At 36.2% G+C, this 19,108-nt stretch overlaps 1 protein-coding gene across 12 annotated transcripts in view; it reads right to left on the bottom strand.

The window, feature by feature from the left end:
* The window catches only part of LOC131685972 (protein sprint), a 78,111-nt gene extending 60,037 nt beyond the window's left edge, over positions 1-18,074 (bottom strand). For 2 of the 12 annotated variants that reach the window (XM_058970031.1, XM_058970032.1), the window contains exons 1-3: positions 17,278-18,048; positions 16,263-17,145; positions 16,041-16,185 (exon numbers count right to left, since the gene is read on the bottom strand). In XM_058970031.1, the coding sequence (XP_058826014.1) occupies positions 16,041-16,185; positions 16,263-16,690 (573 nt within the window). In that variant the 5' untranslated portion in view covers positions 16,691-17,145; positions 17,278-18,048. Of the gene's footprint in view, positions 1-16,040; positions 16,186-16,262; positions 17,146-17,277 lie in introns of all 12 variants that reach the window. The other 10 variants (XM_058970030.1, XM_058970020.1, XM_058970021.1 and 7 more) reach the window with 10 other exon arrangements.
* Positions 18,075-19,108: the final 1,034 nt, after the last annotated feature.

The following is a 19,108-nucleotide window of genomic DNA, read 5'->3' as shown; positions in this document are numbered from 1 at the left end:
GATCGATATGGTAAAGACAAAGGGTCAAATAAATAGCGATGATAATGGATCTCAAAGGTAACCAGGTTGCAATTCTCAGGTTAGAAGGAACGTGCGTATAAAAGTAAAAATGACGGTTTGTGGGCTTTCAATCCTCGCAATGGTAAAAAAGTATTAAGAGTCCCCCGCCCTAAAAGGAGCTGGTTTTGAATGATAATCGAGCTAAATATGGTTCGAATAGCATTAGATTATTCTAATTCTAAGAGAGATGTAAATTGCCCTGTGGTTGAATAATCAATAATCAATAGACAATAATCAATAAATCAAAAGCTATAATCAATAATAAAAAAACATCCTGCAACTCCATCACGAGGCCGATAATGGAAGCGCACGGTCACTTGTCATATGTTTGCCAGGAAGGGATAAGTTTTTGCAGCATGAATAGGATCGCAGCAGGCAGTGTCTGTACCCGCAAAAATTTTTGCTTCGTCAATTTTTTCGTCAATCTTCTCACTTCAAACGAGCAAATACCTGCGATAAACTATAAAGTGAAGAGGGCGTTTATAAAAAGAGCAAGGCTGCTCGTAACGGAAACATGAAACGATCCTTAAAGAAATCTTGAAGTGAATTAAGAGGGTTCTTAATGTGTCAAGACTCCGTGAGCTGTACACCCAGGCACAACAGGCTTCCGGCATTGGCTCAGTCGCTCACAGGATGTTTCAGAAAAAATAATAATACCTTGAAGTTAAAACGTTAGTTCTTTGTAAAATATGTCTCAAAAGAATTTTCAGTTGGAGACAGACCTTTCAGAACCTATGGAAGATCGCTTAATTGTTTATAACAATAGGGAGAATGTCACGTAAGTATTATGACAGATCAATTAATTACTATTTCTTCTTGTTTACCTATTCCTTTCTCGTCGTTTTCAATCTAATTCATGTATAGAAAATTTGTTATTCTGAGATTTAATTTGTCCAAAAGTCAATGGAAGTGTATAAGTTTTGTCCAATTGACATATAATAACGTAATATACATGTGCCCAGAGGAAACAAATGATTCTGTATGGTACTTCCTTTGTGCTTCGTGCAACCAAATTGGTTCGCTGGATGAATTGGTACAGTGGATGTTTTTGGTTACGGATTTCTCGTTCGAGAGATTGAAAAATCCAATTAATTGTACAGTCGAGAGCACATATCCAACCCATCTACCGACACGTACTCCAATCGAAAACCACAGCATGGAACACATTTTCGCTGCTGTCTTTTGTAGGTGGCTTATTTTTTCGAGATACATGTAGAATTTTAAGGGAGGATAGAACAGTGAGAATCGTAATCAACCGTGCCACCGAATGGGCATTAGCGCGATCATTTACCGAAACCACTAGAAGCGTGCCGAATCGGCAAAGGACGAAAAAGGAGAATAATTGTTTTTCCACCTACAATTTACATTGCTCGTTGCTAAGCCACCTCCGTGATGATTACATGCGTATCCTGCAATGAGTTCAACTGAATGTTGGATCTACAATCTTAGTTTGATAGTTGTAGGTTGAAGACGATGAGTCCTCTGTATGTACAGTAGCATTTCGGTCGAATACGAAAAATATCACTGCTCTAATTCGAAAAGGATTTGAAAAGATTTTCATTTATTTCAATGCTGTGAACAAACCTCATGCTCGATTGGGGTGACATGGACGGATGGATGGAGGATTGAGGTGTCGAGTTTTCATGCCGAGGATAAATACACCATTCGAGGTGTCTTTTTATCATGTCGGCAGTTTTAATTCAGTGTAAAACAGCATTTACAGATGTGGACATCTAAATTTTTCTGTTCACGATCCTGTATCGCTTGTAAACATCAATTGTATCCCTAATTGCGTTGGACATTTTATGTTTTATGTTTTGTTATCTATTATGTTTCATTTCAGAGAGCGAGTAAAAGCGCTAAAACCATAGCTAATTAGCCAGGACAAGATGTTAATATCTCTGTCCCATTCCAAGAAGTTAGGGCCAAAGGAGTGACATTAACCTCCTCATCCACGTTACTCCCAACAATTTACCTAACCCCCAAACTGAAACGGTTGGTACGATTGTCATCATTTATTCCTTCAAAACTTATAATGATTCTGTTGTTACATTATTCATTAAATGAATAATTTGATGGTCGTATAAATGTGAATCATTTTAAAACTCAACTCGGCACAGTGGGTCGTTTTATTAAAATCTGCGTTTTATTAAATTATGCTGCAAATATGAATGATGACAATGATTTTCTTTAATACTGGCTACAATGCTTTTTGCGGGTTAGAATTCGTACAAATCCCCGGATCTAAGCTATTCCTTTTACCAAGATCCGTTACGAGCCTGAACCTGGTCCAGACTTGGGATTAAATCCAGGCAAATGTGTTACAACGTTGTCAGATTTTCGTGACAATAATTCGGTAAATTTGTCCTGCACGAGCAAAAACGAAAGAGCCCAAAGTAAAGTTTTTCAACTCATTTAGGGAGTGTGAAGTTGAATTCATGAACGGATATTTAGTTAAACTTATTGGGAATTGAATAACTGATGTCCAAAAGGGGCTAACCCACAATTTTTCCGAAAGTGAATTTTTTGCATTTTTACATTTTTTACAAAAGAAATGTATAGGATTCGCTCAAACTTTGAAAACTTTTTCTGAGGCCCGGAGGGCCGAGTCTCATATACCAATCGACTCAGCTCGACAAATTGAGACAATGTCTGTATGTGTGTGTATGTGTGTATGTATGTATGTACAAAATGTCATGTAATTATCTCAGCAATGGCTGAACCGATCTTAATGAAATTAGTTTCAAATGAAAGGCCTAACGTTGCCATTTGACACTATTATTTTTGATTTTCGATATGTTGTTTACTTTCTGAGATATGGGCAATTTTGTCAAAACACAGCAGGTTTTGACATTAAAAATGTCTTACTCCACTATCTGGGGCTAGGTGTCATTCTAAAATCTAAACTATCTCCCATGTAACGAAACTATGTAAGGTTTGCACGCTTATAACTTCGATATTACTAGATGGATTTTAATCATTCATACACCAACCGATTCAGAAACACCTAACTTAAATATTGGTAATAATTTAATATCTCCCCAATAAAAGTAGACTTTTGGAAATTGGTAAAATTAAAAAGTTCACAAAAAACGGGAAAAATACCATTCGTGAGGCAGATTTCTCAGACACAGCCGTCAAAAGAGGGCAGCTTAGTTGCTCAATGAAACACGAAAAGTCATAAATAGAAGCAACGCATGTCCGTTTAAATCAGTTGTTGCTCTTATCCCACACGAGCAACGTCGTCTCCGGGCGATGCAATAAGCGCTATCGATTTTCGGTAACGTTGGCATTTGCACACACTCGCACCTATGTGACTAAACCATATACGGTTAGTTTATAAATAGAGGTGACGCGTACCCGTTTGAATCAGTTTTTGTTCTTATGTCGAACGGGTAAGATCATGGCTGCAGCGTCTGGGCACTATAATAAGCGGTAGACGCTATGCATTTTCGGCAGCGGTGGCCGTGTGCGGATTTGTCGGGTACCAGCATGGTGTCACAGAATGATTTGTAAAGTGGGTGGGCGGGGTGGTTTGGATTTAATTCAATATGGCAGGATGCGACTTATGTGTGCTGCTTAAGAGTGTTGCGTTTGAAAAAAATATATTTATTTTTATGCATGCGTGTGCGTTGTAACTTGTTAATCCATGTTTACGGCGCTTTGTAGCTGCGTAGGGTAAAGAGCCAATTGGTTTTCATGTTTCATATTTCGGTTATGTTTTTTACTGGGACGGGACGTGCAAAGTGAAATAATGTAACTGTCACCGCGAACCGGCAATGGCCTGTCATTGCGAACCGGACCTGTCTTGACGATTTTCATTTTCTTTCTGATTTCATTCTTGTCTGGGTATTATCGTAATATCCTGGCTATAAAAACAACGTGTTTTTAGAAAATAAATTTTATGTTGCTAAGATGCATGTACATGAACCGAAACAAATATGCACAGTGCAATGACGATACGTGCAAATTTATTGTTCTGCTCAACAGTTATGGTTAACGTTGTCCTACACAGTTCAGACGAACGATAACGTAATTCATGTCATGTTTGAGCTCTATTATTTTCGACGTTAATCTCTACCTCATCGGCAGAAATCTATGCCGCATCAGCACAGCATCATCATCGACATTTGCTTGAAATTATTTTGCAAGTGGATTTTCCCTGCAAAATAACATCGATATCGGGAGGGAAAAAGAAGACCGTCTTCGCATGTCCCGTCCCAGGTTTTTTATCAGTAAGGCATCTGACAACGTGCTTCTGTAGTTATTGCACTGTTCAGCAGCGTAGTATTTTATATAGGAGAGTACACTCAGGTTTTTTACGCGGATTTTGAAATTTACGCGGTTTTCATTAACGCGTTTTTTTTTTTAAAATTTACGCGGTTTTCATTTACACGGCCTGTATCCCCTGCGTGAAAAATCTGAGTGTAATTGCATCGGAAACAATCACATTCCCAGCAGAACTTTTTGTTTTCTAATTTCAAACACTTTTGTTTCGTACTGCACACAACGGAAAATTTTAAAACAGAACTTACCGTCCCAGCAGCAGTTGAAGCGGGTGTTCTTTTTCGATTCAAATTCAAGCCATGTCTTAAGCGTTACTGGACTTAAAATTGTTTTCCCAGTTTAACCAATCAGAATATCTGTCCTACCCTATGTATTTAAAACACAGTTCTAATTGCGTTTTAAGGTATACAACAAATACGGTTGGGTATACTAATTTAAATTTTAAAATAAATCTGTTTTAAATTATGAAACAAACCGCTGTACTGAAGATATAATTATGTCAGTCCTATTACCACATAAAACACCTATATAACATAAAACGCTGCAGAATTGGTTTAATAATACAATGTTTACACTACAGAGTTATAACACGTTTTAATAATTAGCAACAAGAAAAATGTCACCAAGATAGCATAAAAACCCGTTTTAACTGGTAGTGCGAACGTTGCATAACAATGTAATTCATCAAATAATTTCATTTTTCCACCACTAATCGATCAAGAAATACTTACACTTAAGATTGTTTACTTAAGTTCATTAGTACATTGTTGAAAATTTAAATGGAAAATGAAATTTCATATTTTATGGAGAATCTGTATATTTCCGTTGGCGGGCGTGGGTTTCCTCATCACAGCTCTCAATATGGAACTTTTCTTTTGAATATATTTTCTGGACAGACCAGCCTATTTTTACTAGATGGATCAGCCAAATAATGCCAATCACCTAGTGAGATACTTGATTAATTAATAGATTACCGTTAAAAGACCTTCAATAAATTATGTTTTAATGGGGAGGGTATATAGCAAATTGTAACATATGAAAACAGGCGAGTGAACAAGAACGTGTGTCGATATGTGTGATAGATAAAAAAGCTATATTTTTAATGTCACCGTGGTCGTGTCCTGTACACAACCCTTTAATTTTTTTGCAGATAACTTTTGAATTGTATATTGTCCAACTGCACATTAGGAGAAAGCTTGTTAAAATACCTTTCTAACAAGCTATAGATTGTTTAAATCCGTGCACGAGCGACGGAGATATTAAACATTTTGTATTTTTAGTCCTCGCTTACCAATTTCCACTAACTAAAAATGAGATTGTTTCATACAGAGTATTGCTTTACTGGTGTTTTAGGGGCAAAACTAAACCGATTTTGAATATCGGGGAATGAAAACACATCTACGTGATTCAAGGAATTCGATGTTGAGAACATTTTGTGAATTACCTTTATAATAAATGAGCTATTTCTCAAAAATCAATATATAAGTTCACTTCAAAGACAAAATAATGTGTTGATAAAGAAACAGTGAGTTCTAGTATTTATCCCTTGGATTAGGCATTGCGTTCAATTATGAGGTAAATGTTGAATTGTATATCAATACACAGATCAACAAGTAATTCACCTAGTAGTGAGATAAAAGATTTCTCATATAATTATACTCGTGGCGTCACCGAAAGCAGCTGTATGTTTGAAGCCCAAAAATCTAGCGAAAATTTAGCTCTTTTGCAAGATTTAGGTTATACTGGTTATGGCGCAAAAATCACTACTTACATTATTTATGATAAGAATGTAAGAAATCAATATATCATAATAATATACCTATAAAAATAATGTCACTGCATTAACCATCATTTGCCATTCCTCACGCCCCCCCCCCCATCTCTCTCTCTCTCTCTTTCTCTCTTTCTCTCTCCGTCTCTCTTCTGTCGCATCTATCTAGCTTTTTCTGAATCCATTTCTAAGTTGTGTGATAAGATCTTCTGCCAATCTGAAATATTTATTAATTGTAATTGCGAATGTTTGAGAAAACTAAACCATTTTTTGTCTGCTGCTACATCAACTCAACTTTAATTCAATTGTATTCAAAGCCTGTATCTACACTATAATTAAGGAAATTCATGGCTATATCAGAAAAATATTTGGCTTAACTGGGTAATATGAAAGTTTGACGATGAAAATTTCCAAAAGAGACATTCCACGTGTGATATTTAAACTATTCGTATCTCTATTGAATTTTGAATGAAACATATGCTCAAAGACTGAAAGCTGAAGCCAGCAGGATTGGACTTGCCATCAACGTTTCGAAGACAAAATACATGAGAGGAAGAGGTTCTAGAGACGACAATGTGAACCTCCCATCCCGAGTTCGGATTGACGGTGACGAAATCGAGATGGTCGACGAATTCATGTATTTGGGCTCACTGGTAACCGACGACAATGATAACAGCAGAGAAATTCAGAGACGGATCTTGGCGGGAAATCGTGCCTACCTTGGACTCCGGAGGACGCTCCGGTCGAACAAAATTCGCCGCCGCACGAAGTTGATTATCTACAAGACGCTGATTAGATCGGTGGTCCTCTACGGCCACCGGACCTAGACTATGCTCGTGGAGGACCAACGCGCCCTTGGAGTTTTCGAACGAAAGGTGTTGTGTACCATCTATGGTGGCGTGCAGATGGAAGACGGAACGTTGCGCAGGCGAATGAACCATGAGTTGTATCAATAACGAATCAAAGACCAAAAATATCCACAAATTAGATCCAGGAAAAGAAGTCTCCCAAAGTACCCACTCGTCGTCCATATCTGGATATACTGAGTAGTTTGAACCATTTCTTTTTCACAGTATTGGTCTGTATAGGACTTAATTATCCATATTTCCTGCACGAGAATTCCGAACGAAACAATATGAATATGGATGAAGAATGAATGGAAATAGACTGCATTGCAATCAACTGAATGCACGGCTTTTATGCTATTGACATAGCCTAGACATTTCACACTATTTACTTCAATGCAAATAAAAACTTTGAAATATCTACGTATCTCATTCACAAATCGCATTCTCCCTGACGTTCTCTGTTCAAGGGACTTGAAAGCACATGTGACCTTGTCTCACTTTACTATATTCAATTGCGCGTTAAAATACTGGACCAGTAAATTCTATTCTGTACATAAATCATTTTTTCGGGAATATGTGACCAAAAAGTAAACTTCGAATTCCAAAGCAAATTGAACGTCCCAGGTTCCTGATAACTAATTAGGGTCCAACAATAAAGTAGAAACACCAGATAATCTTAAAACGACGCCGTCAAGTAAAGAAGCATGAAAACAAAAAGAATAAAACCAAAAAAAGATGGAAGCCCTAGAAAGTCCATCGCATATTTATTAGCCTTTTCTCAAAAGATGGGATTTTCAAAAACATTTCAAAACTTTTTGATGCAATGGTTCTCAAATTCGTACAATCCGGTTTATTCATTTTCTTTATTCAAAAATGTTTTTAGCTTCAAATATATGACCATTTCATTTTAATTAATTATTTCATTCCGCAACTTTTTATTCGTTTTGTTCATCTGCGTTCATTTTACTTATTTTATTCGTTTCATTATTTGGATTCACTCTGATCAATTAATTTTTTTTGTGCATTTTACTCATATCATTCATTGTTTTCATTGTATGCATTTTATGCATTTTTTCCAGTTTATTCGTTTTGTTCAGTTTCTTCATTTTAATAATCTGACTACTTTTTCAGTTTTAATCATTTAATCCAAATAATTTATTTGATTCAATTTATTTCTTTATATAAATTTATAACATTTTACCATTGTTCAATTTTTCAATTTAATCAATGCATTTATTTCTGCTCATTTTCTTCTTTTTATTCATTTTATCACTTCAGCTCATTTTGTTTATTTGATTCGTTTGTTTTATTTATGCATTTCATTTATTTTTTACTTTATTCATTTTGTTCATCCATTCTTTTTATTCATTTGATCCATTTCATTAATTTGATTCATTGTATTCACTGGATGAATTAAATCAATTTGATTCATTTGATTCATTCGATTCATTTGATTCATTTGATTCATTTGATTCATTTGATTCATTTGATTCATTTGATTAATTTGATTAATTTGATTAATTTGATTTATTTGATTCATTTGATTCATTTGATTCATTTGATTCATTTGATTCATTTGATTCATTTGATTCATTTGATTCATTTGATTCATTTGATTCATTTGATTCATTTGATTCATTTGATTCATTTGATTCATTTGATTCATTTGATTCATTTGATTCATTTGATTCATTTGATTCATTTGATTCATTTGATTCATTTGATTTATTTGATTCATTTGATTCATTTGATTCATTTGATTCATTTGATTCATTTGATTCATTTGATTCATTTGATTCATTTGATTCATTTGATTCATTTGATTCATTTGATTCATTTGATTCATTTGATTCATTTGATTCATTTGATTCATTTGATTCATTTGATTCATTTGATTCATTTGATTCATTTGATTCATTTGATTCATTTGATTCATTTGATTCATTTGATTCATTTGATTCATTTGATTCATTTGATTCATTTGATTCATTTGATTCATTTGATTCATTTGATTCATTTGATTCATTTGATTCATTTGATTCATTTGATTCATTTGATTCATTTGATTCATTTGATTTATTTGATTCATTTGATTCATTTGATTCATTTGATTCATTTGATTCATTTGATTCATTTGATTCATTTGAATCATTTGATTCGTTTGATTCGTTTGATTCATTTGATTCATTTGATTCATTTGATTCATTTGATTCATTTGATTCATTTGATTCATTTGATTCATTTGATTCATTTGATTCATTTGATTCATTTGATTCATTTGATTCATTTGATTCATTTGATTCATTTGATTCATTTGATTCATTTGATTCATTTGATTCATTTGATTCATTTGATTCATTTGATTCATTTGATTCATTTGATTCATTTGATTCATTTGATTCATTTGATTCATTTGATTCATTTGATTCATTTGATTCATTTGATTCATTTGATTCATTTGATTCATTTGATTCATTTGATTCATTTGATTCATTTGATTCATTTGATTCATTTGATTCATTTGATTCATTTGATTCATTTGATTCATTTGATTCATTTGATTCATTTGATTCATTTGATTCATTTGATTCATTTGATTCATTTGATTCATTTGATTCATTTGATTCATTTGATTCATTTGATTCATTTGATTCATTTGATTCATTTGATTCATTTGATTCATTTGATTCATTTGATTCATTTGATTCATTTGATTCATTTGATTCATTTGATTCATTTGATTCATTTGATTCATTTGATTCATTTGATTCATTTGATTCATTTGATTCATTTGATTCATTTGATTCATTTGATTCATTTGAATCATTTGATTCGTTTGATTCATTTGATTCATTTGATTCATTTGATTCATTTGATTCATTTGATTCATTTGATTCATTTGATTCATTTGATTCATTTGATTCATTTGATTCATTTGATTCATTTGATTCATTTGATTCATTTGATTCATTTGATTCATTTGATTCATTTGATTCATTTGATTCATTTGATTCATTTGATTCATTTGATTCATTTGATTCATTTGATTCATTTGATTCATTTGATTCATTTGATTCATTTGATTCATTTGATTCATTTGATTCATTTGATTCATTTGATTCATTTGATTCATTTGATTCATTTGATTCATTTGATTCATTTGTTTCATTTGATTCATTTGATTCACATCTTTAATTTTATGCATTTCATGTTCAGTCATTCGTTTTATTTCATTCAATTTGTTAGTATGAGTCAATTTATTCTATTAATCTTATAACTATTTCTAAATATAATCTTAAATTTTATTTAATATCCTAATCTAATTTGATTCGTGTATATTATAATTTTGATTTACATTAATTTTTCTACTTATTTTATGAATTTAAAAACCTATTATTTCATTTTCTACTTTACTTTTACCCACCTCTAGTTGGGTGCCTACTTCTCATGAGTTCTGCAAACTAATCCAATAGTGAAATGTGTAAGAAATGTCTCATCTCACTGCTAGGTGGATTAAATCGGTTTTTAATAATTTTTTTAGGTGAAAATGGTGATTTTTTTAGAAAAATAGTATTACAAATGTTTCATAAAAATATGGCTACATACCTTTATAAAAATTCAAACTGTTCCCTTGTTTCCCGCGTCTCAACATATATAACCCTTTAAGAGAAAAACGGTACATTGTGGCCGGAAAGTTAAAAAACATGGAATCAATTATTATTTTTCGTTATAGAGTTATGGTTTCTTCGGAAGAGTTTCTGTATGGCACTTAGCGCTTTCTTTGGTTGAATCAGACTAGTTCGAAATTCAGTCGCTAGGGCAGCGCTTATCAACTTTTTGATGAAACTAGATAGAAATGTGGTGTCTTCGAGAAAGTTGCAGGTGCTATCATTTTGAACATATTTTCTGAAGATGCAGCCTTTGCGTCCTGCACGTTTCGAGATAGAGAAGGTTTTAGTTAAAACCTTTACTTACAGATTATGTTTCAAAAATGCACGATATTTTATAACCTGTAGAACCTACAAAGCTGGTGTCTTCAGAAGATATACTTATGGGTCCGCGAAGTGATCAAGGAATTGTTCATCTAGGGCCAATATATAAAAACCCAAATTTTTGTGTCAATTGAACCACCCCTCGGATCATGGGAGCACCCCTCGTTTTGACAATTTGCCAAAACCCTTGATTTTGTTTTGATCATATCTCTGGTTCTATTTACTCTAGAATCAAACCGCAAGATGACTTTTAAAGAAAATTATTCAAGGAGTCTTGAAAAAATATTAATTTTTGGTGGCAGTGCTGCCAACTATTTTTCAGTTCAATATTAAAAATTATTTTTTCTCTCAATACATAATTTTGAAAATTCTACAGCCATCGTGTTCCTCAGACACTTTTTTACATAAGAAACACTTATAATCTCAATATAATTTGAGCGGATCCTAAGATACACCGTTTTGAATGGAAAAAATCGCAATTTCCCATATAAAATCGCAAGCGCACAGCACTAAAAAACCAACTTAAGTATTCTTAGTTCAAACATAATTTTTCGTGAAGTAGACGAGAAATGATGAAAAACTATGTTTTTGTTCGATTTTTATGATCGTTTGAAGATTTTCTCAATTTCGGCCAATAAAAATGGATTTCCTTCAAAACGATGTATCTCAGGATTATATTGAGATTATAAGTGTTTCTTATGTAAAAATGTCTGAGGAATACGATGGCATTAGAATTTTCAAAATTAAAGTATATGTATTGAGAGAAAAAATAATTTTTAATATTTAAATGAAAAAATCGCATAGTTGGCAGCTCTACCGCCAAAAATTAATATTTTTTCTGGACTGTTTCAATAATTTTCTTCAAAAGCCATCTAGCGGTTTGATTCTAGAGTCAATAGAACCGGAAATATCATCAAAAGAAAATCAAGGGTTTTGGCAATTTGTCAAAACGGGGGGTGCTTCCATGATCCGAGGGGTGACACAAAAAATTGGGTTTTATATATTGGCCCTAGATGAACAATTCCACCAAATTTGGTTCAAATCCGTGAAGGTCGATTTCAAGTTTGCATCTTTTTTTGATCACTTCGCGTGGAATGACCCTTATAATTACCTGATACATAACCTTGCTGTAGACACCATCTTTCTATATCATTCCATTAAAAAGTTGATAACAACGCCGCCCTAGCGACTGAATCCCGAACTAATATGAAATAATCAAATGAAGCGCTAGATGTCACACAACAACTTTGCCAAAGACATCATAACTCTTAAACGAAAGATAAGGAAAGGATGTGTGAATTGTGGGTTAGCCCCTTTTGGACTCTAGGTACCCCCAGGGTCAATGAACTACTAATAAAATAATGTATTTTTACAATAAAAACAATGTTATGTTAATTTGGAAATGGGGAAGTTTTTTTCCATTTCCTGTAAAAATGCAAAATGGGAGTTAGCCCATATTGAACGCCAGCCATTCAGATGTTCTTCCTTGTTTCTTTAATGTAATGGTCACACGAGTTTTAGTTTCCTCGCTACTGGTGCTGGTTGTTGATTTGGAGGCATTGGGTGCAGAATTTGCTGTTGTCATTATTGCCCGAACGGCAGATAAAAAGTGGTTTTTTGTTCCGATGATGATATTACTGACTAGTACTACTACTTACTACTAGATATCCAAAGTAGTTATTGACTCTTTCTGTGCATAGTTTATCGTACTGTGCAATCTGCTCACAGGTCAGGAACATATAAATGTGTCAGAGATATATGCTTTGGTTTTTGAGAACAATTTGATCACCTTTTGATTTCTTTTTGCTGCGTCATCGCACACTACGTCTGCATACACGTAACCAATCATGTAAAGCGACTAGAATGTTGCTACTGGTTGACATTAGATTCCTCGCGACATTATTGCAAAAAATGAAACCAAATATTGATCCATACTTTTGATATATAAACTCGTCAACAACCTACCCCATCGATTTCCACCTCGGAAATTGTGCTAGGTCATTAGTCCGAAAGCCGTTAGGCCGAATGATGTTTGGCCGAATGCCGTTAGTTCGGATGCCATTTGACCGAATGTGTCATTAGACCGGATGAGTCATTAGGCCGAATGGGTCATTAAATCGAATTGCTCATTATACAAAATGCGTTATTAAACCGAATATCTCATTAGAATAGGTAAAGTTATATTCAGCAGAGTCTGGAAGAGGCTGACTGTGCGCAACCGAACAAGATGCGCAGGCATCTAGCGGTAAAAGCTGTTTGCGACTGGCGACCCAAGATCAAGCATGCTAAAATACATTCGGTCAAAATTCGACACACGCGGATTGGGCCACATTCTGTATAAATATTTGTTTGGAAATCATAATCGGTGGCTGGAATATTCGAAGCTATTCATTTAACAGTCCTTGCTATACAAGATCTGCTCGACTCGACTGTATTGTCGACAAAACAGCTAATGCGCAATAGCTAAAAAATACTTAAGCATATGTGATGCCTTCAGTTATAAATCTTGCACCAAAAATATAAAATGTACAATATACAGAACAACTCACTAATCGAAGGTGACAGTAAAGATTAAATCGCTAAAGCCTAATAATTTTTAGGCTGTAATGTAATATTTTTTTTTTTAATTACTCGGGCAGACGAATTTTTCTCTGGCGATGCTGGGTCGTAAGGCGGAAGGTCATTCAGTCGAATTTACATCAGGCCAAATGTTCACTAGCCTGAATGGCCACTAGGCCGAAGGACACAAGACCGAATGAACCAAAGAGAATGATAGAGTGATTAGAACGAAACACAAGATTAAAGAATGATCAGTTTTCAATGAGGTATGAATTTTCGGGATTTTTTCAATGCTCAAAAGAATAATAATGTTTAGCATATTTACATCATCTTTCTCGGAACTTAGGAACCATACCAATCCAACCATTATTCAAACCTCAACAACGCCAATGGCATCGATGTCGTACGAGAAGCAAAGAAGCATATGTGATATAGTGATGATGGATTCCTTCATTTGCATATCAGATCCTCGAATCGCACCATAGAGTGCAATGTTGAAAAATAGATTAGAGAGGGCATTGGTCTGCTTCAATCCATTTAACGTCACAAACATGCTTTTGTATTCACTGTCAAAGAATTCAGCCCACGGAAGAAATCTGCTAAACAGAACATGGGAGAGCATTTTATAGGTAGCATTGATTATTGTTATGCTTTGATAGCTATTACACTCATCCCGATCACACCATCGATTGCTTCCTACAGCCGGCCACTCCCGATAGAACGTCGATTGGGATTCCATCCTTCCTAAGTCCTAACGCCCGTACCGTTTTCCATCTCTCGAATTGCCTTTCGCTCTTCGTTTCAGTGTGGACAGATCCAAAACTTGTACATCATCCTCATTCTGTTTGTGCCTTTCCTACTCGTTTTTTCGTACAATAACAACTCAAAGTACTTCTTCCACCTAGCAGTCACTCATGTACGATCTGTCAGCAGATTCCCGTTCTAGTCGTTTATGATGACCGGCACCGGTCTGCTTTTCCTCATTCATGTTGTTGATCAGCTTTCGCGTGTCGTTCCTAACAAAGCTTCGGTCTACCTCAGCGAGTACATTTTCGTTGTCCACGTTTCTTATGTTGATGAGGTTTATTTCTCGCAGACGCTCGGCTCACCATATCGCCAACCCTGTAGCCGCTGTAAGCATTCGGCTTCTAGCCTGGTGTCGCTCTTTAGCTACCCGGTTCATGGACCGACTGCCATGCTGCGTTCAGGTTATCTCTTGCAAGCTGATCTTTGATCCATTCGTTGAACTTTCACGCATAGTCCTCAACAATGTTCAGTCGCTCGGATTTTCCACGCCTCGAAACAGTTATATTGAACAATCTTGCACAAATCTCACACAACCCCAGATAATGGATAGAGTCGGCGTTCGGTTCTCGAAACATCCTGACACCAATGCCATGTATATGGCTGCGTCGAGAGTTATTATACTTAGGTCGCTGTTTTTGGTGGTTGAGTGGAAGCGCTCCATGTCAATATCCGGTCGAAAGTTGCCTGTGCATTTCTGTCCCGATAATGAACTTCACGTCATATTTTGAGCACTCTCTGTAGGCCGTTCATAGAACTCATCTCTCACATCATCAGGTTTGCCGTTTTGTAGGCAAGTAGGCTCTGACCAAGCTATTGTTTAAGGTCCTGCTCCTTATCATCAACACGCAGATACGGTCACTCACCGGTCTCCATCTAGTGATCCACTCCATTTTCTGCCTTCTCGCAATCACTAAAGCATTACATCTATACTTGAACGAATTCCGCGCCATCAAGCTTCCTGGAAGGTAGCAATTTCAACGGCCTCCGCTGGTGACAATAAGTCCCGATGGCGACCTAGCGTGGATGTCCATGTGTACTTCAGAGAGGATTGATTCACCCAGGCATGTTAAAGCTGGCTTGGCCGAAGGTTATGGCTTATAACATACGGTTTACTAGCTAGTGAAGCACACTGCTATATGTTCTAAACCGTTTGAAGAACAATTGTAAATTGGATTAGGATTAACTTGTTTACGTCGACCTTATGAACAGCTTTTAAAAAATACTCTACTCCCTGCGTGAAGCACGGGTAAAATTTTAAACTGAATTTGTCTTGCACACTTCCTTCCATGTCATTAATACGTTTTAAACTTATTTTAAAATTACTTTAGCTACAGCCGATGCAATTTGCAATAAAAAGTTAATTCAATGAACTACACAAATTTGCAGCACAATAATGCCTGATACAAAGACCGCACCAACACTATTGCATTAATCAGATATTGCTGAAAGTTTGTGGACATGCAATTTACTAATTAAGCAATTAAATATTCATTATCGCAAAAACAGGAAATCACACATTTAAAAAGTGCGTTTTTTGTAGCATACTACTGCATCATTCAGTATTACTTTGGGCACATAATGTATTCACCGCATTTTGCATAATCCGAACATTGAACAAAGAGCACACATGACGTCAAAAGGTCCGCACACGTTCCAACTAAATTATTCATCCCAACCCCGATCGAATCGGTTTCTACCGAAATACTTGATACATACTTGATAGAGGTCCTCCTGTGACAATTCTCTTTTGCTGGGTAAAAGCGGTGCTAAATCGTCGTCCATTGTCTCCGCATTCATTCCCTGCCCTCCAAGACTGAATGAAGATAGTCTTTGCTTCGCTAACATGAACGATGTGTCTGACCTGCAATAAAAAAAAAAGTTATACATTATTATTGCCGTCCCATAATGTCCAGTGAAAGACAATGTGCGGTGATTTACCTTCGACGATTCTTTGCGGAACATTCTCCACTGTTATTGTCTTTTCTGAACTTGGAAACCTCAGCATAACGTTTCCAAAAATGCCCCTCCGTAGGACTAAGGAATGTTGCCTCCTCGTTTTGCGACTGATTCAGCTCTCGCAAGTTTAAATCACGCTCAGTATCCACTTTACCACTACCATCACCACCATCTTCCGTATAATTGAAGCATTTTCTAATTGGCAAGGAAGCGGGCCGAATATTTCTGTCGCAGCCGAGTTTACCGACCAGCGCACTGTTTGGCTTATTTCTGATGCTTTCACCGATGTCCTCCCGGTACGAGTCCTCACTTCGATCGATATCGTTGCTATTATATCTTACTTCCGTGGGATTAGAACCATCATCATCATCATCATCAACGCCGTGCAACACGTTAGCATTTTCCTGCATTTCTAAGCTGTAGTGGTAGTTGTTGTTAATCTTTTACCAACCAACTAATACGGCCGCCTAATTCCACCTCAGCGAACCACTTTTACCGCACAGTAGCACATTCTTTTTCACGCACATGTCACCATAGGCGGCCTTGCCTTGCTGCACTTCTCTAATGTGATCAATGACTGTTTGTAAGCCGATGCACCGACCCGATGATGACTCGACTCGCTCTATTTCCTCACTAAATCATCCATCGGCAGTCTTGCGTTGCTGCTTACTAAAACCTGCATAAGTGAGAGTTCTGATAGTAAATAATACAACTTCGATTTGCTTTCTTCTCGGATCTCGTTTTGTCTGCGGCAGAATGACAAAAAAAAACCTTTTTCAATCAACTTAACTTCCCAATGCGAAGAAACGGACAGAATTTTAATTCACATTCCACTGTCGCCAGTCTTTAGAAAAAAGACCGAAAGCTAGATCGATATAAACCAAAATAAAAAGCAGACATCACATTAAATATTAAAGTATGCATTAGACGAATGAGGGTTCATCCCAGTGAGTGGGCTGAAATCACCAAGGAAACAATTGCAACATTTTATGCTCACTGCGATCCGACGTATGTGTGTGCAGGGCGGCTTGTAGCAGCCCAAAATGCCACACCGTGCATTGCCTTCATTCATCCATCGCTGTGTGGGTGGCTACGCAACATAACATATTTTTTTGTTTGTTGATTCAGGAGTACGCATACTGGTAGCTGATAGATGCGTTTATAACCCGACTCGACACTTTGTGCTGGCTTTATCTTTTATTTGCCATCTTCCCCGATTCAACGCACTGGTGCACTAAACTCGCAACGAGAGATAAAGTGAATCAAACCGCAATCAAAGAAACACTTGGACCGTCCCCATGGGCACTATACAACACAACCGTTCCACTCGATGGTAGACCTAAGTGGCGATGAATAAAAGATACACACAAACATTCAGTTTCAAGATTCATTAGGCAGGGATTTCCGACACCAACACACAAATTCCTCTTTCAACTTCTCTGATTCACACAAAAACTCTCTTTGATGTTAGCCCATCGCTAATTGTCACTAGACAATTTCACTGTGGTGGCACCATTTCTTCCCAATTTTCCCATTCACTAAAAATAGAACACGTCGCCGTCACAAAGCTACCGACCGCGCAACCATGAACAACCAACTTGCGCGGGGCCTACTAGATTGTGCACCGAAATATTTAGGCTCTCACATATTAGTGAAAGTTCTGCAGCTACACTTGATTGAAGGCTACCAAACCAAAGCGCCCACTCGCTATAGTGGCAAATCCCTTGCTGCCTACTCGCGTCGAAATCCAATTGCAACTAAATCTCGCATGGGATGGAGCATACACACAACCGTCCGCTGCTGGTTTGATCTACGCTACCCCTGCGTTTACCCATCCTATGCTCTGCTAGCTATATAGCTCTATAGACATCAGTTTCAGTGAGCGTCCGTTCCGTTCGTCCAATTCAAGTTGTACTTTCCGTACCGCGCACGTTCCAATCGGAATGTATACCTAATAGCTACCATCACGGACTACTGGGGTAACACACCAACACTGACTGACTGACTGACTGACATCAGGCATGTTGTAGCACAGTGGGAATGAACTTAATGGTAGAATGGTCACTAGCTCATTGCGATATTATGTATGTGTAGGTTGAATTTCTAGGGATGAACAATTTATTTGATATTTTATTACATTGGACGAATTTTTATAAGTATATGGCTTCCTAAATTGTTGTTATCTAAATACTGATTATTTCTTGTAATAATTCAGTAGAACGTTGTGGAATTTGCGTTTTGACTTCGTCTCATCAGAATTCGACACTAACTTAAAGCCGGACCATTTGACGCTAGCTACACAAACAGAGACACGATTTGTGTTCCGTAGCTAACACGTACTCAAGTCTGATGTTCCGCAAGAAAAGGTATTCTGTTAAGCTGATGAGAACCATTGAAACCGAAACTTAGTTCGGCTTGGCAAGCCAATGCATTATTCACTATGCCATAATTCTCTCTAAAGAGAAAAATGGGGGTAATTATGGAATAAAATAAATAGCGCTCTAAGATACATAGTAAGGAGGTTTAACGACATTTGCAAAGTGTCTTGGGTAAAATTGATTATTATGAAAACAACTTTAGTTTTAATCTGATTAGTTCTATCTTTTGACAGAGGCGCCCTAGTGATCACATTATAAAAATTGATAACTAAAATAAGTTTTTAAACTAATTTTGTGTTACTTAATCCATTTTAGGCACCATTTTGATCGATATAGGGTTGACAGAAGAAAATTCTTGCCTCAGAATGCGCGTGGTCATTCAATAATTAATAAATAATAAGATGATAAAGCAAGACAGACTACCGAGGGCTGGTCATTTCACGCGAATGC

The sequence above is a fragment of the Topomyia yanbarensis genome, chromosome 2, assembly GCF_030247195.1.
Source record: "Topomyia yanbarensis strain Yona2022 chromosome 2, ASM3024719v1, whole genome shotgun sequence".
NCBI lineage: Eukaryota > Metazoa > Arthropoda > Insecta > Diptera > Culicidae > Topomyia > Topomyia yanbarensis.
The sequence above is the reverse complement of the archived record's forward strand: the minus strand, read 5'-3'. Positions and strand labels throughout refer to the sequence as shown.